General features: G+C 37.6%; 1 protein-coding gene across 1 annotated transcript; it reads right to left on the minus strand.

Moving 5' to 3' along the window:
* Positions 1–4,414: 4,414 nt before the first annotated feature.
* On the minus strand, positions 4,415–14,828 carry LOC100888910 (GSK3B-interacting protein). Its single transcript, XM_003730457.3, has 2 exons — positions 14,616–14,828; positions 4,415–5,354 (listed from the first exon to the last, which is right to left on the minus strand). Exons 1-2 carry the CDS (start codon positions 14,826–14,828, stop codon positions 5,172–5,174), a joined length of 396 nt encoding a protein of 131 aa, XP_003730505.3. The 3' UTR covers positions 4,415–5,171.
* Between the last annotated feature and the right edge of the window lie 8,145 nt (positions 14,829–22,973).

A 22,973-nucleotide genomic window follows, 5' to 3' on the forward strand; every position in this document is an offset into this window, starting at 1 on the left:
AAAAGGGAAAATGTAAAGTAAAAATATTTTATGAATAATGAATTGTATATACTTATAATATGCAATTACATGTACAGTTTTAAGTGCATATTCGTTCGTTTCAAAAGGAAATAAAATAAATACTGTATGTATAAAGAGGACATTTTATCAAGTGTACTGTATTCTTTCACATTTCATAGGGAAAGTATTAACTATTTACTATAAAAATAATTCATGTTTGCGATCAAGTGCATAAGTGAATGTGCATTTCACACAGGTTAAATCACAATCAGAAAATGAAGTCTTGTGGAGTTCATTATCCGGCTTTTGAGTTAACCGAGTGCAATGCATGTCACTATAATGCAAAAGCTTCAAATCATAAATTATTCAATTTATAAAATCGGTTTTCAATATGAATACAATCTCTACCTCTCTCTCTCTTCCTCTCTCTTTCTCTATTTCCGTCTATTTCCTTCTCTCTCTCTCTCTTCTCGTTCTTCCTTCTCTCTCTATTTCCTTCTATCTCTCTCTCTTCTCTCTCTCTTCTCTCTCTCTCTCTCTCTTTCTTTCACTCTCTTCTCTTCTCTCACTCTCTCTCACACTCTCTTCTCTTCTCTCTCTCTCTCTCTCTCTCTCTCTCTATTTTCTTCTTTTTCCTTCTTTTCTCTCTCTCTCTATTTCTCTCTCTCTCTCTCTTCTCGTTCTTCCTTCTCTCTCTATTTCCTTCTATCTCTCTCTCTCTCACTCTCTTCTCTCACACTCTCTTCTCTTCTCTCTCTCTCTCTCTCTCCCTCTCTATTTTCTTCTTTTTCCTTCTTTTCTCTCTCTCTCTCCCTCCTCTCTCTATTTCCTTCTCTCTCTCTCTCTCTCTCTTATCTCTCTCCCTGTCTCTCTCTCTCTCTCTCTCCATCTCACGTTCAGTCTACCAGTAATTCACTCCTATACAAATTAGGCATTTTGTAGACCAATGTCAATTTTGCTTGAAAGAGTACTTTTTTATTGAATGTTCCTGTACCGGAAGTGAAAACGAGTGCATGTATGATAATATTCCCTGTTCATATGTTCATCAGAGTACTGAGCTTTCTTTTACAAGATATGAAGACAAAAGAAGACACATTTCATCCATTTTTTCTGTCCTTTTACATTTTCATCCCTTTGCCATCACATTAAAATAAGATAATCTTGGTACAAATTTGCAATAGTTTTTGACATGAACATTCAAACATGACATATTTAATAATTGAGGTTCAAAATTCTTAAAGGAATAATGAAATAATTATTGCAGGGGACTACAAGCTTCCTTGAGGTAAGTAAAATTCATGTCGGCTCAGAATTGCAGGGACATTATTTCAGTCGTTTGAGTGTCTACGTTTTAAGCCGATCTGGCATTTTTACGGCGACTAAAACATTGATTGTTGGTTATCATATCGGAACTCCAATCAGGAAGATATTTTATGTTTAAATTTCCAAATCCAATTCCACTGCAATTGATTTAATTATGAATTGCAGAAGGATCATATAGTGTGTGTTGAACTTAACCTGACACAGCTGACACGTGTACACTAATGTATTGATATGTTAAATTGAAATGGAATATCACATGATTGTTTGAGTAATTTTGTCCACATGTCAGAAAGTGAAATTGTCATCTTTAGAAATTGGTTATTTGAAATCTTAAAGTATATGTAGATGGATTTCTCTCCAGAGTAAATATTATTGATCGTCTCACAATAAGATACAGTACAGTAATATTTGACACTTTTTATTACAATGCTTTTGAGATACTGGTAGGTGGAATCATAAAGACACTTGCCAACCAGAGCATATTCTGGTTGCTATCTAGAATAAGTACTCTTCATCTTTCTCCCCTCCCTTCCTCCCCCCCCCCCCCCCTCTCTCTCCCTCTCTCTCTCTCTCTCTCCCTCATACATCCCTCTCTCTCGCTCCCTCCTCTAACTCCTACACCCCCTCCCCTATCTCTCTTTCTCCCTCCCTCTACTCTCTCTCTCTCTCTCTCTCTCTCTCTCTCTTTCTCTCTCTTTCTACACCCCCTATATATTTTACTTGTACTGCTATACCTCTCTAGTACACTTTAAAAATAGATGTTCTGTACTTTCTCCTAAATCCTATCAGTGCGGTACATTCCCTTTGATATTTGCATGTACACAAGCTGAAAATTATTTTTAAAAAATCAAAAATTCAGGAAAAAAAACAGGAAGAAAATCAACAAATAGAAAATTTGTTGTCTACAAAGTATACATTTCAAACTACATTGTAAATACAATCTACAGATATATTTAGCAAAATATAAATAATTGAAACAAACATCCTGTACCTTGCACTGCCAAAGCATTTTTTTTTTCTGTTTCCAAAAGGCCAAAACAACGTTTGCAGGCAAGAAATGGGTTTGAAAAGGAAAAAAAGCATATTCAGCCTATACATGTATGTCTTTAGCCACATACACTGTACATGACCCCATGTCCATGTGTATGTAACTCACAGATTCAACAATTTTAGGAAGATCTTGTATAACCTCTATTCACAAGAAAACTGATTTTGCTCATAAGTGACCATGTTTTACATTCACAGGGAAAAATTAATAATTATTTTTCAGGGGCTACTTTTCAAGCTTGCCTGCATAAAAATGACACTCTAAAATTTGTTTTGCATTGAACTCTATGCAAAGTTACGGTGGCTCTTTTCTGATTTTGGGGGGCTTTTTGGGGCATTTCGGGGTCAAATTCGCCCCGGGGCCCCCGTGTATTTTTTTCTCTGTATATGATCTCCTCACTATGTACTGTAATATGAACCACCTTTTAGAAAACTAGCCCAATTCTCACTTCAAAACAAGCTTTACAATGCAGAACGTGTTAATATTTACTTACTTTTTACATTCAACAATATCCCCCTCAAATTTCTCTGAAACAATAAAAAAAAAAATCTGAATTAATGAAAAGGTAATTCATGAACTGGAATTCTCTCTTTTCTTCTCACTATATGTGGATGATTCTTATTTAAACAAGTACAAAAGTGTCTCAATCCATCGAAAGAGTTTCTTTTTCTTCTTCTTCTTCTTCCAGTATAGTATAGTACAGTTTGAATGAATGCTTAGTAGCATTGTGAACATGCTGAAAGCTTGGTTGAAAAGTTTGTTAAAACGTGAACTAAAATCAAAATACACTTTTCAATACCAGGCCCCGTTGCACAAAAACAATACAAATTTTAGGGTAACTTTGCTATCAATGGTAACTACCATGGAAACCTTGATTTTGATTGGCTGTTGAGCCCTGTTACCATTGAAGTTGCCATTGATGGCAGAGTTTGATACCATCAATGTAAGTTTTATACCACGAGCCCATACATGTATGTCACTAGAATTTTAATATGAAGCAAAATCATACACAAACAGTAGACCACCAAACTATTTCTTGTATATAAATTGGCCAATACTGAAAAAGAAATTGCATAATTTGTACAATTACTCAATGAGTATGTGTTGCTAGTCATGGAAGATCAATACATTTAGACAAAACCGACTACATAAATACATCAATATTATTAATCACTACAATCTTTTATGAAATGTTTCAATATCAATGCAGCATAGAGATGTAGTTACAGAAGACAATTCAAGACATGATCTTGCATGAAATATTACGACGAGTCGTTTTAATTTAAAGGCTTAGTAGAATGTCAACTATAATAGATTTATAGGTAGGTAAAACACGCTTACTCCTCATTCACCACAGCATTTGTTCAGTTGTAGATTTAATTTCCTTCATCTCCACTTGTAAATTATACCATTATAATGTTAGTATATATCAGTTTAAACTTGTGAAAACTGATATTAAATTTATTTTTTCATTGTTACATCAATGCCATCATCAACATCCATTATCATCATCCATTATCATCATCATCATCATCACCATCATCATCATCATCATCATCATCATCATCATCATCATCATCATCATCATCATCATCATCATCATCGTCCATCATCCATCATCATCATCATCGTCCATCATCCATCATCATCATCATCATCATCATCGTCATCATCATCATCATCATCATCGTCCATCATCCATCATCATCATCATTCTCATCTTCAGTACTCACAGCAATAACTGATTATTAACTTCATAATACAAAGACTGATAGTACTTGGGAAGGCAGACTCATGGTAAACTGATTTTGAGAAGAACACATCTCTGGATATTCATTTTTAGGTCCTCCAGCATCCACAGATGACGAGGACAAATCAGGGGGACGTTTCACAAAACTTGTCATCAGTGACAAATGACAATTTGTGTTATAAGCTACTGAAATCCTTGCTTCTGATTGGTTTTCAGCAGATTTGTCACTGATTTTTGTTATTTGTCATTGAAAAAAGGCTTTGTGAAACGCCCCCGTTCCCTTCCTTTCCTTCCAACTGTCCTCCTTCTCCATAATATCTTCCGTCTGTCACCCTTCCTCTTTTCCTCAAGCAATAACTTCTCGATCACATTTTGCCACAATCATGGAAAGTTCCAAAGTCCTATAAAACCGTCTCATTATTCCTTTAAGTATTCTTTTGTTCAATCGGATGCTGAAGAAGCAGGCATTTCTCTCTCCAGTAATCCTCATCCTCATCTAATTTTTGCTACCTCTGTCACCTGAAGGTTGCAGGGTTTGACAATCACTTTCTAATTTTCAAGACTCTTCTCCAATAGAAATCAGGAGAATGAAAGATAACTTCCCCTCTTATTTTTCCATCTCGCTATTTTCATTCCTTGCTGGGGTTTGCAGAATGTGCCTTTCATTCATCCGCTCTCTCCTCTCTCTTCAGTATTCTTCTCTTCGGTGGGAAACTTGATGAAGAGACGACGAAACTGCCTCTGCTCCTTTTCCTCAAGGATGCAGATTCTACTTATCACCTACATCTCCCCATGTTCTAAGTGTAAAGCTATTTTTCAGTCTCAAGAGTTGTAGAGCACTTCCCCGCCTACTTCTCCTCATTGTCACTGTTTTTTTTATCTCCGTCTCTTGGAGTAAATTGCAGTTTATCCGCGAGAGCCTGGCCGACACTGGAATTAATTCTGTTCCTTTTCCTCAAGGGTGCAGATTCTACTTATCACCTACAGCTCTCCATGTTCTAAACGTAAAGCTATTTTTCAGTCTCGCGAGTTGTAGAGCACTTTCCCCCCCTACTTTTCCTCATCCTCGCTGTTTCCTATCTCAGTCTCTTGGAGTTCCTGCAGTTTATCAGCGAGAGCCTGGCCAAATGTCAGCCTATACTTAGGGCTGTAATGATCAAGGAGGGAGTAAATGGTTTCGAAGTAGGGTGTAGAGATGTCCTTGGTGATGGTATCGTATTCATGTCCGATAACCTGAAAGGGAAGATCAGACAAAAAATGTTAGAAAACAATATGGAGGAGGAAAACAGATATCATATGATTGTATTAAAGGTAAAGACCAGTTTTGGAAATGCCCCACTCTCAAAAAATGAAATTGAAGCTAGCTCTTATTACCAATCATGTGAAAGAATATGTTTTGTCTAATACGTGATGATAAAAATGTTGCCAGGAAACTGCCTACTAGCTGATATAATTGGTAAATTATCATAATCTATCCGGACTGGATAGATATCACGTAGTCCCATATACATCTTTCTGTGTACAGAGCTTGTAACTAAACCAAGACTGGGCCAAATTTCTTATCATTTTGATGATTCCAGAACCTTGCAGTACACACAAATACTTATATGCTACATGTACATGTAGATGATCAACGTGTTCTGATCGATTCCACAACATTTATTTCCCAATGCAATCGAATGACTCTGTATTAAACATTGCCTCAGATTCTGAAACAAAATCTTGGATTTACAATCACAATTATTAACCTTTAGGTCAGTCAGGAATCTTATGACTTTTACAAGCCGATCGCCTGTCTGATTATCAAGATATTTCTGATTGGAAATCGAAATTTCATTTTTTTTGTTTTCCTCACGGTTTTTATAACACTAAGGTCTATTGGAGAAAATGAGTGTGGAAAAACCGTTCACTCAAGATTTTTTGAGACACTTCATGATCATTTTGAATCGCAATTTTTTTAGGGCTTCAAAAGAACACCATATCACAGACACTGATAACATGTAGGGCCATGCATCTCAAGGTTAACATTGTTAAACGATGTCTTTAATCAACAACAAGCACATAGTAATGACGGCTTCTATAACCCTCATGTGTCTATCACTCCACAATGCTCTTGGTGCTCCTAGCCAAGCGGCCAAAAATGTAGTGCACTAGCATACTATATGGGTACCCATCAACACCTGGGTGGGGAGAGGCAAATGTGGATTAACATCTTACCAAAAACATTCAATTTTGAAGAGATATATACAGAATTATATACATGTACAACAAGTAATTTTTGTGTGCATGAACTTTTCAACAATTTTGTGAGATTCACAAGCTTCATGCCGTGATATAATTGATGTACACTGTCAAATTAAATTCTTGCAACTTGTGAAAGTTTCTTGCCGTGAAAAAGGTCATCATTAAACAAGCTGCAAAAGGTTCATGTTAACATTACCCCAATATCCCTTCCTTATCTATCTATCTCTCTCCCTCTCTCTCTCTCCCTCTCTTTCTCCCTCTCTTTCTCTCTCACTCTCTTTCTCTCTTTCTATATCCCTCTCTCTCTCTCTCTCTCTCTCACTCTCTTTCTCTCTTCTCACTTGCTATATCTCTCTCCTTTCTAAACCTGTTTTTCTCTCATCTCTTTCTCTCTTTCTTTCTCACTGCCAACTTTCTATCTAGTCTCTAGGGTGCATTACAGTACAGTCAACTCCTTGTCAGCTGTCATTCGATACTGCTGACATAGAATTTGAAGAATGGTGTTCAAATGATTGTCATAGTATGACACTGTGCCCTCTTATGACAAGAGTATAACTCATGTTATAAGGTATACCAGTAGACCAATTCTGGTCATGCGATTGCATTGCGAAAGAAACCTTGTGGAATCGATCAGAAAAGGTTGATCATTTAGCATACAAGTATTTATGTGAACTGCAAGGTTCTGGAATCATTAAAATAATAGGAAATTTGGCCCAGTCTTGGTAAAGTTACAAGCACTGTACACAGAAAGATGTATATTGGACTACGCGACACGTGCGCGATATCTACCCGGTCTGGATAGATAATTTACCAAATGCAAAATTGTTATCATGACGTATTACGGTAGTCAAAACATATTCTCTCACATGATTAGTCAAAATCTGAGCTTCCATTTCATTTTTTGAGAGGGGGGCGTTTCCAAAACTGGCCTTTACCTTTAAAGCGATACCGTACTGATGAACTTTAGGCCCATAGCGTACTGTTTATTGCACAGTGCTATCTCATGGTCAACTTGAACAGTGCTTTAATACCAAATACTTAATTTCTACTTAGCAGAAAGCGGACTTAATGCGAGAACCACCAGAGCAGCTAGGGAAACAGCGAGTTACAGGACCATACTGCATACAGCTGACCTGAGTTGGCGCTAGAGGGGATTTTGTGATTTTGGGTTCTAGTACAGATAGCTTTCACAGACATTACCTTTATACAATGGCTATGTTTACACCGGATCATCAAATTAAAGCTTTTGAAACCTCAAAGTTAAATAAACAATTTTTACCCAGACAATGACAAGGGTTCATAGTTCATACATGTACGGGACCAAAATAACTACATGTACATATTTTATTCCACGTTTAAAACTACAAGCTGGGCAATCATTAATTTTTAATATAAGGTGGGGTAACCTCAAATTTTAATGCATCCGCATGGCATATCTACAAGTAATGACTTGTACCTTTAAAACGCTCCAAAATGCTCTGAAAAAATGGACAACTGATATTAGATCTAGTGGCAAAAATAAATTTAGAAATCACTGCAACACTTCTACTAGAGTGAATAAAAAAACAAGCTTGTATATAAAGGTGTAGACAAGTTCTGGTCATGCGATTGCATAGTAAAAGAAACGTTGTGGAATCGATCAGAAAAGGTTGATCATCTAGCATGTACATGTACATATAAGTATTGGTGTGTACTGCAAGGTTCTGGAATCATCAAAATGATAAGAAATTTGACCCGGTCTTGGTAAGGTTACAAGCAATGTACACAGGAAGATGTACATGTACATGTACATGTGTATACAGTATAATAATTTACCAATTATATCAATTAGTAGACGGTTTCCCGGCAAAATTTGTATCATTTCGTATTAGTCAGAACATATTCTTTCACATGATTGGTATTAAATAAGAGCTTCCATTTCTTTTTTTGAGAGGGGGGGGGGGAGCATTTCCAAAACTGGTCTATACCTTTAAAACCATAAAAAATATGTACAACTTTAAAAATGTAACTCTAGATGATAAATTATGGTGCAGGCAATAAACTGGATGGCTGTTCATGTTACAAGATGAAGAAAGGCAGAGAAAAGGAAATCATTAAATTCTTTTGACATCCGATCATCTTTCATTACTAACCAGTGTGAACATGTACAGTGTGTAGTTTCCAATCTACCTTAGATATCACATGACACAGTGTAGCTAGGCTTGGTATGTACACTGCAGTGTGGAGCTACAGTAATAACGAGATACAGGTGATGAGGGATTGGAGTCATCGCCCTCTTCATATAAAAAAGTTGATCAAAGGGCGCTTTATATTTTGATACAAACTGCAGGGTGAATTTGAGTTTTGGAAATGCCCCCCTCTCAAAAAATGAAATGGAAGCTCTTATAATACCATTACCAATCATGTGAAAGAATATGTTTTGACTAATACGTGAGCATACAAATTTTGCAGAAAACCCGCCTACTAATTGATATATTTGGTAAATTATTATATCTATTTGGACCTGATAGATATAACGCACGTGTCGTGCACGTGTCGCGTAGTTCCATAAACATCTTTCTGTGTACAGTGCTTTGTAACTTTTCCAAAACTGGGCCAAATTTCTTATCATTTTGATGATTCCAGAACCTTGCAGTACACACCAATACTTATATGCTGGATGATCAACCTTTTCTGATCGATTCCACAACGTTTCTTTCACAATGCAATCCCATGACCAGAACTGGTCTTTATCTTTAATAACGAGATACATGATGAACATGTACAGGTGACGAATGATTGGAGGCGTGTGCCCTCTTCATATAAAAAGTTGGACAAGGATTGCTTTATACTTTATTCATAGATTCAAACTGCAGTGTGAATCTAATAATGAGATAGGGACGAGTGATTGGAGTCATGTGCCCTCTTAATATACAAAAGTTGGACAGGGAGTGCTTTATGTTTAGATACAAACTGCAGAGTAATATAACTAATAAGATACAGACATTAAGTGATAGGAAGCATGTGCCCCCTTCATATAAATATGAATGATCTTGGTGTTACAAAATGTACAAGCAAGAACAACATTACATGTACTGTATGCATACAGTACACATTTACATGAACGCATAGGCATCTATTGTTGTCAGTTATCGGAATGAGTGGAATGCACTATTCCAATTAAAAATGTGATGCATGTTAAATGGAGGCTTGATAGCATGTGACTCATTACTGAATTGTGTGAAAACCCTTCACAGGGAAGGTTCACTTTAAATTACAATAATACAAAGGGTGGTTGGTTTTTCGAAAGGTGAAGAATATTAGAAGGTGAACCAAACAGAAAACTCTTGGTCATTACTGTGTGTGTTATACATTTTTCATACATTTCTTAATAATGTTTTACTGAGGTTTTCATTAACCTAATTTCTACAGTGTAGTTACTTTTAACTTCTGTAAAGTTTTGTTATATTTGTTGACATTACATAGCATATTCCCTGTCTTTATCCCAATACACTGTATATTCTTCATTGCATGCACAAATTCAATATGAATACACCTCTCAAATTGTCCAACTTCATATCTTTTTTCCTCCTCCTTCTCCTCTCATTCTCACACCAACCCCCCCCCCCCTCTCTCTCTCTCTCTCTCTCTCTCCATCTCTCCCTCTCTCCCCCTCTCTCTCTCTCTCTCTCTCTCTCCATCTCTCCCCCTCTCTCTCTCTCTCTCTCTCCATCTCTCCCCTCCCGCTCTCTCTCTCTCTCTCTCTCTCTCTCCATCTCTCCCCCTCTCTCTCTCTCTCTCTCTCTCTCCATCTCTCCCCCTCTCTCTCTCTCTCTCTCTCTCTCTCCATCTCTCCCCCTCTCTCTCTCTCTCTCTCTCTCTCATTCTCTCCCCCTCTCTCTCTCTCTCTCTCTCTCTCTCTCATCTCTCCCTCTCTCTCTCTCTCTCTCTCTCTCCATCTCTCCCCTCTCTCTCTCTCTCTCCATCTCTCCCCTCCCGCTCTCTCTCTCTCTCTCCATCTCTCCCCCTCTCTCTCTCTCTCTCTCTCTCCATCTCTCCCCCTCTCTCTCTCTCTCTCTCTCTCTCTCCATCTCTCCCCTCTCTCTCTCTCTCTCCATCTCTCCCCCCCCCCTCTCTCTCTCTCTCTCTCTCTCTCATTCTCTCCCCCTCTCTCTCTCTTTCTCTCTCTCTCTCTCATTCTCTCCCCCTCTCTCTCTCTCTCTCTCTCTCTCTCTCTCTCTCATTCTTTCTCCTCTCTATCTCGTAAAGCTCTGTCTTCCTGCATCTTTCCCTCCCCTTCTCCTCTCAGCGAAGTCTGCCTCAGTGTACAGTATGAAAGTACATGTACAGTTGTACATGTATGTATCTTACTGAGATAATGATTTATTTCTTGATTGCTATGGGTGATCTCATTAAAAACAACCATTACCATCTACCACTTAATTACAGAGATGCCTGCCCTTTCAATTAGGCTACCAAAATAGCATGCATTATACATGAACATCGATACGGTGACTAAATTTCTCATGCAACCATTGACAATGATAAACGTGATGTACTACTTTCACTTTGAGGACTGTGGAAAATGCATGTGACACCGAAGTCAGAGCATGTATTTGGTTTCATACAGTATGTTCCATACTCCGTTTGTAGTTTCAAATGGAGTGAGGAGCATGTGTGTGGCCGGGCCCAGGTATTGGCTTGCCATAGTTTTCCTTCCTTCTCTCCTTTACACTGATGTTCTATCCTTTACATCATTTCCAATGTGTATTTACATGTACTAGAATATGAGAATATTTCTACATTGTATCTTGTCTTATTTTTTATTTTGATGATTCTTCTATGATTATAAACACAACGATATCCTGTATGTACCGGTACGTATTTGTACAATGTGTGACCAAAACAAATTTCCATGTATTCTTGTGAATTTGGATGAATAAAAATAATTGAATTGAATTGAATTGAATATAATTTTATTCAGTAGGTCAAAGTGGAATCCGAAACCCTACAAGAGTTTGCTGTCCCTTATTTATAAACCCAACGCTTGATTGATTATCTTTTTTACATACTTCATCTTTTGCCATAGGTACATTTATGTAGCAGGAGAGCGTTATAGCTTGTGATATGTCTCTATAAATCTTATTAGACTCTCCATGTTTCCATGTAGAACTATATCATGCTAAACTTAAAGAGCCACATCATTGGCCTCTGTAAAGACCATAACGAATATCAGAGAAAGAACTTCCTAAAGCTTTGCAATGTTAAAGAGAAGGCTGAGTTCTGGGGAGAGGTGAAAAATAATATGCAAATGTGGAAGATCAGAGAAAAAATGTTCCCTGAAAATCATGGCTCTTTAAATGCCTTCATATTCTAAATATGACATATGTTATGATGTAACATTAAAACAGCTTTATGTGGGCCTCATTTTTATGCCACATGTTTGTGTATGCCCATACATGAACATCTTTCTGTGTACAGTGCTTGTTACCTTTAAGACTGGGCCAAATTTCTTATCATTTTGATGATTCCAGAACCTTGCAGTACACACCAATACATACAGTGTACATGATCAACTCTTTCTGATCGATTCCACACCGTTTCTTTCACACTGCAATCGCATGATCAGAACTTTACTTTATTCATGGGCAATCCAACCCTTGTAATAAGTTGATTTGTATGAAAACAGAAAAATAACAGAAACAGAATAGTAAAAATGTGAAATGAATCGGAGCAATAGAAAGGAAGTTATGATTGTTTCAAATATGAGATCACTATTAAAGTCTACATGTATATTCGAATCTCAAATTGGTAGTTTGGTCGGTGGATTGTGGATAACTCTCTCATTTGCCGTATACAAAAATATCATTAATTTCTGTTTTTCTTGTAATTTTCTTCTCCCTTGGGGCACTACTCAAAATATATTATAGATACATGTAGGTCCTCAAAAGAATGTACCCTCCTGAGCAATGAATTTTTGAAAAATGTAAATTTTAGTCATTTTATATGTTGGAACAGATGGGAAAGTAGTCCGGCACTACATCACATTGACATTACCACTTCAGCCAATGTGAAGAGCCCATACACTGTACATACATGTACATGTAATTACAACTTTCAAAAATTCATAACTTTTGTATACATGTTAAGACATACTATATTTAGTCAGATTTAATTGAAAATTTCATCAGTTTGCTTCTCTGATTTTTCTACTTTCTTTCAGAGTAGTTGTCTTTTGGGGCTGGATTTCCCTTAACATGTACAGTATGTCCCATTTGCAGGCCCAAAAAATGAAAAGGTTCAATTCCAACAGCATTTGAAAAACAATACTAAACTTAGAACTTCTTAGAACAAATGCTCATGTACAGTACTGTTACAGCTCATTTTTGTTACTGCCAAAGGAAAAAAGAAGTCAGTCGGTCATACACTGTAGGACACTGCTAATATTTAAATTTCACAGATCTTATGCAATGTACATGTAGGACATACTTTACATGTACAGTGTACATGACATATAATTCCTGCACAGTTCTACAGAATTTGATGTTGGCTGCAAAAGGGATGTACATGTACATGAAATGTACTTCTAGCTCCCAGCAGACGGTCTAGTGGTGTCATGATCTCATTTCTCAGGCTGACTATGACAATGTCAACCAATAGAGTGGTGAAGTGTGACGTCATCAAAAATCTAATTTTAGAATTTCGCAATTTTTTCTTCATTTTCCGAAATGGTATCAAAAATAATGTACAATTGTCGAAAACCAATTAAATATGTTAAGTATTGGCTGAGATATGACCATCTGAATAAATATATGTCCTATGGGAACTCAGTGTTATGCTCTGGCTCATAATGGTTAGGAGCCAGAGCATATATAACACCGAGTTCCTATGGGGAATATATTTATTCAGATGGTCATATCTCAGCCAATACTTAACATATTAAAGTGGTTTTCAACATTTGGACATTATTTTTGATGCTCTTTCGGAAATGAAGAAAAAATTGAGAAATTCTAAAAACAGATTTTTATGACGTCACAGCTTCGGTACTCTATACAATGATCTCATTGATCACTACAAGTGTATTAGTCATCACCAATTCTCAAGCACATAGATCACCATTACTCACCCCATCAAATGAGGGTGAAATGACTGCTACATGTACAGTGTACATGGACGTATGTCCATGTGATGCTTTGGGTATATTGAACATAATAAATAAACATGGAGAACAAATGACATGGCAGCTCAAAACTATGAAGAAATCATGAATCCCATAGCGAAGGTAATAATAATAATAGTAATAGTAATTAATAACAAGAATAATAATTAAAATAAATTATAATAATAATAATAATAATAATAATAATAATGAATAATAATGATAATAATACTACTAACAATAATAATTATAGTAATAATAATACTGATAATAATAACAATAATAATGATAATAATAACAACAATATAACACCATATCACAAACAATGATCACACGTAGGGCCATGCATCTCAGATTTAACATTGTTAAACGACCCCTTTAAGTTTAAGTTTTACTTAACTATTTTTTAAATTCGAATTATTCTCATTTTGCGTCATATAATTTAAATGTAATATACAAACTGGAAATTTATTCTGAGGTGTTCATTGATTTTTCTATTTCATGCGTTTGCGATGCCGTGCGTGCGCCATTTACATGTATCACCTGTTTAAAGCAGGACGTGTCAAAATCTCTGTGGTGTGACGTTATAACTTATACGTATTGACTTTGCCATCGACCTTTAATAAGTTGCGCTCAAGTTGAGTAGGTCCTCTCTCACTTAAATTTGAAGCCACTCGAGCGGATTGGCCATTGAGAGCGCATAAACTCACTGTACAGCGGTCAATGTACAAAGTTCTTCATGCCCCCCCCCCCCCACTAAAATTGAAAATGGAAATTAGGCAGCCAAATATTTAATAAATTATATAGAATCTAGATCTAGATCTAGAGGTCTAGGGGTCTAGGAGGAGTCTAGACCTTAAACTTATTCAAATCATTTGATTCAGATTTCTCCTGGAGTTTTTTCTTCTAATTTGAACATCAGGATTCACTGCCAAGTTTCCCATTCATTGATCCAACCGCATTTACACACACATCATCATCATGAGTCATGAAACACACGTACACAAAGTGTAGGCCTGCACACCGTGCACTGCACTGCTGCAGAACTCTGTATACAGATGCTTGCCTTTTACTACCCCGCTACGACCCCGCGACCACTCGATTCCACTCACCCGAAAGCCTTGTACTGTGAGTTCGATGCAAAAAGTATCATTTTCCTTGGTAACTATGTTGAGATACACGACATCGTCTGATGCAGGTAACTTGGAAGATATTTCCACATGTTTTACGGCAAATGCTACTTCCTGAACGGCTGCATCAGCCTCAATTTTCATCAGTTTTATATCACTTTCATTAAGCAGACTACTGTCCGTGTCAGATGCCATCTTGCAATACTAATGCATTATGGTAAGCCAAATAGGGCATGTGCAAAATAAAAGGCTAGACTCATGCAGCTGCGTCTTTTAGAATGGAAACTTATGAACATTGATTATACACATATTGATATATTAATCGATCCCTACATCGTCAGCTATTACCGTGGGCTTATTTTCTATAGAATGCACGTTGTGCAAATTCAGAAGGTATAAACACAAACACCGAGCAAATATTATTTTTTTAAAACTATGATTTTAGAAGAGTACGAATTTACAAATATTTTTTTTTTAAAGTGAAAGGCATAAATATTGTTAAAAAGAATGAAACGCCGATAATACCAAACAACAACAACAATACTCGAGTAAGCAATGATAAGCGCAGTCGATGCGCCCTTCCACAGGCGCGGATCTACGGGGGGGGGGGGGGGGTTTAGGGGGTTCAAACCCCCCCCCCCCCCCTTGGGCGGCCCAAAAACAAAACAAAACAAAAAAAAAAAAGAAAGAAAGAAAGAAAGAAAGAAAAAAGAACGCACGCTGGAGAGAAACCCTTTCAAGTGCAAATATTGTGAGAAGATATTCAACTCATCTGGTAACTTAACCAAACACATGATAAAAAGGCTGGATATAACTGTGTATTAAGCTGTTACTTGATTTAAAAAGACGTTATCATGCACTGCTTTTTATGGTCTCCATTGTGTTAATAGATGCCAGGAAAACATCACTTACGGGGTTCAAATAAACACCCCAAAAAAAATCGGCTCGCCGCTACGCGGCTCGTGGACGATGCTCTGCATCGTCATTATTTTGGTCAAACCCCCCCCTTAGCAAAAAGCTAGATCCGCCCCTGTTCCACCCCACCCCCCCCCCCCCCCCCCACCCCAAAAAAAGAAGGGAAATGCAAGAAGAATAAACAATTTAAAAAGAGGTAAATGAAAAAATGAAGAGAAAACATAAAACACAGATAAAACTGAGATAAGCTGGTGAGAAAATGCTTTGAAATGTACCCAGGGGCGTCGCCAAAGGGTGTGGGGGTGTCAGGATATTGTCGGTAAAATTGCGCTGCCGTCGGAAAAGGGGGAGGGAAAAAAAGAGAGGGAGAAAAAGAGTGGGAAAAAAAAAGAGAAGGAAAAAAGATAGGGAAAAAAAGAGAGGGAAAAAAGAGAGGGAGAAAAAGAGAGGGAGAAAAGAGAGGGAGAAAAGAGAGGGAGAAAAAGAGAGGGAAAAAAGGAGAGGGAGAAAAAGAGAGGGAGAAAAAGAGAGGGAGAAAAAGAGAGGGAGAAAAAGAGAGGGAGAAAAAGAGAGGGAGAAAAAGAGAGGGAAAAAAGAGAAGGAAAAAAAGAGAGGGAAAAAAGAGAGGGAGAAAAAGAGAGGGAGAAAAAGAGAGGGAGAAAAAGAGAGGGAGAAAAAGAGTGGGAAAAAAGAGAAGGAAAAAAGAGAGGGAGAAAAAGAGAGGGAAAAAAGAGAGGGAAAAAAGAGAGGGAGAAAAGAGAGGGAAAAAAAGAGAGGGAAAAAAAGAGAGGGAAAAAAAGAGAGGGAGAAAAAGAGAGGGAGAAAAGAGAGGGAGAAAAAGAGAGGGAAAAAAAGAGAGGGAGAAAAAGAGAGGGAAAAAAAGAGAGGGAGAAAAAGAGAGGGAGAAAAAGAGAGGGAAAAAAGAGAGGGAGAAAAAGAGAGGGAGAAAAAGAGAGGGAGAAAAAGAGTGGGGAAAAAAGAGAAGGAAAAAGAGAGGGAGAAAAAGAGAGGGAAAAAAAGAGAGGGAGAAAAAGAGAGGGAGAAAAAGAGAGGGAGAAAAAGAGAGTAGAAAAGAGAAGGAAAAAAGAGAGGGAGAAAAGGAGTGGGAAAAAAAGAGAAGGAAAAAAGAGAGGGAGAAAAGAGAGGGAAAAAAAGAGAGGGAGAAAAAGAGAAGGAGAAAAAGAGAGGGAAAAAAGAGAGGGAGAAAAAGAGAGGGAGAAAAAGAGTGGGAAAAAAAGAGAAGGAAAAAGAGAGGGAGAAAAAGAGAGGGAAAAAAGAGAGGGAGAAAAAGAGAGGGAGAAAAGAGAGGGAGAAAAAGAGAGGGAGAAAAGAGAGGTAGAAAAGAGAAGGAAAAAAGAGAGGGAGAAAAGGAGTGGGGAAAAAGAGAAGGAAAAAGAGAGGGAGAAAAGAGAGGGAAAAAAGGAGAGGGAGAAAAGAGAGGGAGAAAAAGAGAGGGAGAAAAAGAGAGGGAGAAAAAGAGAGGTAGAAAAGAGAGGGAGAAAAGAGAAGGAAAAAAGAGAGGGAGAAAAGGAGTGGGAAAAAAAGAGAAGGAAAAAAGAGAGGGAGAAAAAGAGAGGGAAAAAAAGAGAGGGAGAAAAAGAGAGGGAAAAAAAGAGAGGAAGAAAAAGAGTGGGGAAAAAAGAGAGGGAGAGAAGAGAGGGAGAAAAGGAGTGGGAAAAAAGAGAAGGAAAAAGATAGGGAGAAAAAGAGAGGGAAAAAAAGAGAGGGAAAAAAAGAGAGGGAAAAAAAGAGAGGGAAAAAAGAGAGGGAGAAAAGGAGTGGGAAAAAAAGAGAAGGAAAAAAGAGAGGGAGAAAAAGAGGGAAAAAAGAGAAGGAAAAAAAGAGGGAAAAAAAGAGAGGGAGAAAAAGAGTGGAGAAAAAGAGAGGGAGAAAAAGAGAGGGAGAAAAAGAGAGGGAGAAAAGAGAAGGAAAAAAGAGAGGGAGAAAAGGAGTGGGAAAAAAAGAGAAGGAAAAAAGAGAGGGAGAAAAAGAGAGGGAAAAAAAGAGAGGGAGAAAAAGAGAGGGAAAAAAAGAGAGGGAGAAAAAGAGTGGGAAAAAAAGAGAGGGAGAGAAGAGAGGGAGAAAAGGAGTGGGAAAAAAGAGAAGGAAAAAGATAGGGAGAAAAAGAGAGGGAAAAAAAGAGAGGGAAAAAAAGAGAGGGAAAAAAAGAGAGGGAAAAAAGAGAGGGAGAAAAGGAGTGGGAAAAAAAGAAAGGAAAAAAGAGAGGGAGAAAAAGAGAGGGAAAAAAAAGAGAAGGAAAAAGAGAGGGAAAAAAGAGAGGGAGAAAAGAGTGGGAAAAAGAGAGGGAGAAAAGAGAGGGAGAAAAGGAGTGGGAAAAAAAAGAGAAGGAAAAAAGATAGGGAGAAAAAGAGAGGGAAAAAAAGAGAGGGAAAAAAAGAGAGGGAAAAAAGAGAGGGAAAAAAGAGAGGGAGAAAAAGAGAGGGAGAAAAGAGAGGGAGGAAAAGAGTGGGAAAAAAGAGAAGGAAAAAGAGAGGGAGAAAAAGAGAGGGAAAAAAGAGAGGGAGAAAAAGAGAGGGAAAAAAGAGAGGGAAAAAGAGGGAAAGGAAAGAAAAGAAAAAAGGAAAGAAAGGAAAGAAAGGAAAAGAAAGGAAAAGAAAGGAAAGAAAGAAAGAGAAAAAGAAAAAGAGGGAGGAGAGGAAAGAAAGGAAAAGAAAGAAAAGAAAGAAAAGAAAAAAAAAGAAAAAAGAGTGAAAGGGAAACAAAAGAAACGGGGGGTGAAAGAGAGGAGAGAGACGGGAGGTAAGAGCCTGATAGAGGAGGAGAGGGAGTAAAAGAGAGAAGGGGGTTGTTGGGTGGAGTTGTCTCGTCGAGGGAGCAAGAAAGACACGGGTAAATATGTTGCTGTGTCGGGTCAGCTGTGTCGGTATTCTTGCTCGATCCTCGTGTACTATATCAATGCAGAAGTTTGAAGTTGGTGAGATGTATATTGTCGGTCTGCCGACAAGTTCTTTTCCCTACGAACTGTGACTTCTTATCCGCTGTGACGACTTCGAGAGTGACGACAACTACAATACTTGTATTTTCTCGAAGTTTCGCTTTCCTATAATATCAGCTGAAGAAATCAGAGGTTTAAAATTTTCGGGGAAACTAAATTCAAACAAGGTTTAAGAGTCAACAACGGTACGACGAATCGTCTTCCTTTCTTTATATTGTGATGAAACGCCAAAGATTCCGCGCTTCGCGCAGAAGGGGAAACTTCATTTAGACGAGTCGAGAACGGTACAACGAATTGTCTTCTTTCTCTAATAATTTAAGGAAACGTCAAAGCTTCCGCGCTTCGCGCGAGAGGGGAACTGAATTCAGATGAATAGGGCTTAATAAGATTCGAAAACGGTACGAGCAATCGTCTTCCTTTCTCTATATTGTGATGAAACGCCAAAAAAAGGGGAAATATTCATTTAGACGAGTCAAGAACGGTACAACGAATCGTCTTCTTTCTTTAATAATTTAAGGAAACGTCAAAGCTTCCGCGAGAGGGGAAACTGAATTCAGACAAAGTTAATAGGGCTTATTTAGAGTCGAAAACGGTACAACGAATCGTGTTTTTTTCTCTAATAATTTGAGGAAATGTCAAAGCTTTTGCGCTTCGCGCAAAGGGGGGAAACTGAATTCAGATGAATAGGGCTTAATAAAATTCGAAAATGGTACGAGGAATCGTCTTCCTTTATATATATCTTCTTCTCTATATTGTGATGAAACGCCGAAAATTCCGCGCTTTGCGCGGAAGGGGAAAACTTCATTTAGACGAGTTGAGAACGGTACAACGAATCGTCTTCTTTCTCTAATAATTTCAAGAAACGTCAAAGCTTCCGCGCTTCGCGCTAGAGGGGGAAACTGAATTGAGACATAATTGATGGGGCTTATTAAGAGTCGAAAACGGTACAACGAATCGTGTTCTTTCTCTAATAATTTGAGGAAACGTCAAAAGTTTCGCGCTTCGCGCGAGAGGGGGAAACTGAATTCAGACATAATTAATGGGGCTTATTAAGAGTCGAAAACGGTACAACTAATCGTGTAGTTTCTCTAATAAAATGAGGAAACGTCAAAGCTTTCGCGCTTCGCGCGAGAGGGGGAAACTGAATTTAGATGAATAGGGCTTAATAAAATTCGAACTACGAGGAATCGTCTTCCTTTATATATATCTTCTTCTCTATATTGTGATGAAACGCCGAAAATTCTGCGCTTTGCGCGCTAGGGGAAAACTTCATTTAGACGAGTTGAGAACGGTACAACGAATCGTCTTCTTTCTCTAATAATTTAAGGAAACGTCAAAGCTTCCGCGAGAGGGGGAAACTGAATTCAGACAAAATTAATAGGGCTTATTTAGAGTCGAAAACGGTACAACGAATCGTACGTGTTCATGAACCCATATTCGTTATACTAGCCTAATACTACGTAATATTAGCACGTTGTCTTCCTCGATAATAAACATTTCCCTTTAATACATATAAGTTATACAACGGCAGTGCGGCTGCTGATTTCCACGAAGGATGTAAGTTTTAGGTAATTGTCAAGCGCTTCTCAAAATGCATAGAATACATTTCTCTTGAGCAGCGTTATTTAAACTTTTTGAGTCATGGTACCCTCTTAAGAAATGAAAGTTTCTCCCAATCCCAAAGTCTTCACAGACTATCTATTTTGCATGACTCAGGCACCCGTCAAGTTCTATGTTCATGGGTGTCGATCCCGGCGGGGGGGGGGGGAGGGATGGGGTGAGCACTAATTTTTTTTTTTTTTTTTTTTTGCTCCCGCAAATTGAAAATCGTGCCGGCCGATAATTTGCTCAGGCCCCCCCCCCCCCCTCCTGGATCCACCACTGGTGTCCAACAATTTTCCACAAAATAACTAAAATTATACACACTTTCAATTCAATTGACTTGAAATTTCTCTTTGCATTAACCTGTACAACTATAATTACTTTTACCTCATTTATCTCTAATCTTTTTTTTTTTGAAGAGCACCTAAAAAGATTGTAAAATAGGTGTTTGTAGTAATATTTTAATCATGAAGTTTTTATCGTTATGCACATTATCAAGAAACTAAGGTTACCTGTTCACGATTCTACTCCATATGGTGTTTTAATTATTATGATAATCAGAAAGATTTGATTGCCGTGCACTAATCAAGAACCTAAGGTTACCTGTTTACGATTCAATTCCACAGGCGCGTACACAGGGGGGGTGTTTGGGGGGTTAAACCCCCCCTTTGGTAATTTTTTGTGTGTAAACCCCCCCCCCCCCCCTAAATTTCTCTAAACCCCCCCCCCCTTTTGGATTTTTTTTTTTTTTTTTTTTTTTTTTTTTTATTAAAAAAAAAATAATTCCCATGGTTGACCTAAACAAGCTGACCTTACCCCCCCCCCCCAACGGAGCAAAATGTCAAATTTTCAAATTTCGAGACCAAAAAAAAAAATGTGTCCTCTTACCCCCCCCCCCCCCCCCCCCCCCCCCCCCCCCCCCCCGCTTATTCGGCGGCTGGCTGAGTCGTTGCGAAATTTTCGGCCCGATTTATAAATGTTAAAACCCCTCCCCCCCCCCCCCCCCCCCCCTTGAAAAAATCCTGCGTACGCGCCTGCAATTCCATATGGTGTTTTAATTATTATGATAATCAGAAAGGTTTGATTGTCATGCACAATTTTATAATCAAGAACCCAAGGTTACCTGTTTACGATTCTATTCCATATGGTGTTTTAATTATTATGATAATCAGAAAGGTTTGATTGTCGTGCACTAATCAAGAACCTAAGGTTACCTGCTTACAACTTTATTCCATAATGTGTTTTAATTATTATGATAATAAGAAAGGTTTGATTGTCATGCACATAATCAAGAACTGAAGGTAACCTGTTTACATTTCTACTATTCCAAACGGTGTGTTTATTGTAGCTTGTTTGATATGCTAAGGAGTATAATCAATCCATCGGAGTGAAAATATAATTGGAATAGTACATACAATCCATGATTGTGCAAATCGATATCTTGGGCAGGCAACGTTCGGTCAGATTTTAGCTTTATATTCAAACAACGTTTTGCGTAACTTTTTAAAGTTTTGTTAACAAAAAAAAACCTATAGACGCCCTGTATATATTTGAAATGTTGGTTTATTTTGCTGAGAGAATATAAAAAAATTGTTGCTGAGACATGTTGAAGAAAAATGGTCTAATGGAAAAAGGAATAGATTACACTTTTCTGCTCATTATTGAATACAGGGAGGGAAGTCCACCCTGATATTAAGTTAGCTTCATTAGAAGCAGAACAATAATCTGGGTTTTCTGTTGTACGCAGAATTTGTTTGTATTCTTTCATCAATATTCGACTTTAAACGCATTTGTTTTGAAAACCCTTGCAGAAATATGTCTTAAATTAGATCCTCTTTCACATTATGATACAATTTGAGTCAAGTTTTACCATCAAACTTTGGGGCTCCCAACGCTTGAGAAGCTCTACACCAGGCGTGGATCCAGGATTTCTTAGGGGGCCCAAATTTGAAATTATGCGACCCAAATATCGGTACGTAATGGTGACCTGCATTGACGTAGTGGGGGGGTGCAGGGAGGGGTGATTTTCCCCTCCCTCCTCCGCAAAGCGCCGAAGCTTTGACGTTTCATTAAATTATTAGACAAAGAAGACGATTCGTTGTACCGTTCTCGAAAATAATCCTCGTCTGAATTCAGTTTACCCCTCCCCCTCCTGCGCGAAGCGCCCAAACTTTTACGTTTCATTAAATCATTAGAGAAAGAAACCGATTTGTGGTACCGTTCTCGACTCTTATGATTGATTGATTGATTTTATTCGTCAAGTATAGTACATTGAATGCATACATAAAGCAAATGGAACGAGAAGATACATTGACAGGATAACCCATGAAAGCCGGAAAAGGCTTATTTCCAACGGGGTCCTATTAAGTACGTGTACAGTACGGCATGAGAATAAAATATCACAACTAATAACTACTACGAATATTACGAATAAATAATATAACATAAACAACAACAAAAATTTCTAGAACTTATAGCAAACAATGATTTACGGTATATTATGCAAGATTAAACTTAAAAACATGCGCTACACATAATGAACTGTGATTTAAGATAACTGATATTACTGTTCTTGAAGGGATTCATGCTTTAGGTATTGTTTTAATACACTTTTAAAGTGTGAAAAATTCTTAACTATTTTGACATGTTTTGGGAGAGAATTCCAAAATTGGATACCATTAAAATAAAAAGAGTTTCCAATTTGTCCTTTTCGCTTGGGTAAAACAAAATTAAAATGACTATTTCTTGTATCGTATCCATGGATATTTGAGACACGAGTAAAATTATTAGTAATATCATGATCTACATCTGAGTAGTATATTTTATGGACATGGTGTAACACGAGTTGTTTAGACCTTTGACCTACA

This window comes from Strongylocentrotus purpuratus, unplaced genomic scaffold (assembly GCF_000002235.5).
Source record: "Strongylocentrotus purpuratus isolate Spur 01 unplaced genomic scaffold, Spur_5.0 spur5_scaffold_17, whole genome shotgun sequence".
Taxonomy (NCBI): Eukaryota; Metazoa; Echinodermata; class Echinoidea; order Camarodonta; family Strongylocentrotidae; genus Strongylocentrotus; species Strongylocentrotus purpuratus.

Bases quoted from the DNA above. Each gene is read 5' to 3' on its own strand.
- LOC100888910 (XM_003730457.3), bottom strand. From the start codon at position 14,828: ATGGCATCTGACACGGACAGTAGTCTGCTTAATGAAAGTGATATAAAA. The intron at 5,355-14,615 runs GTGAGTGGAATC...CTTCCCTTTCAG, and splicing joins TCACAGTACAAGGCTTTCGG to GTTATCGGACATGAATACGA.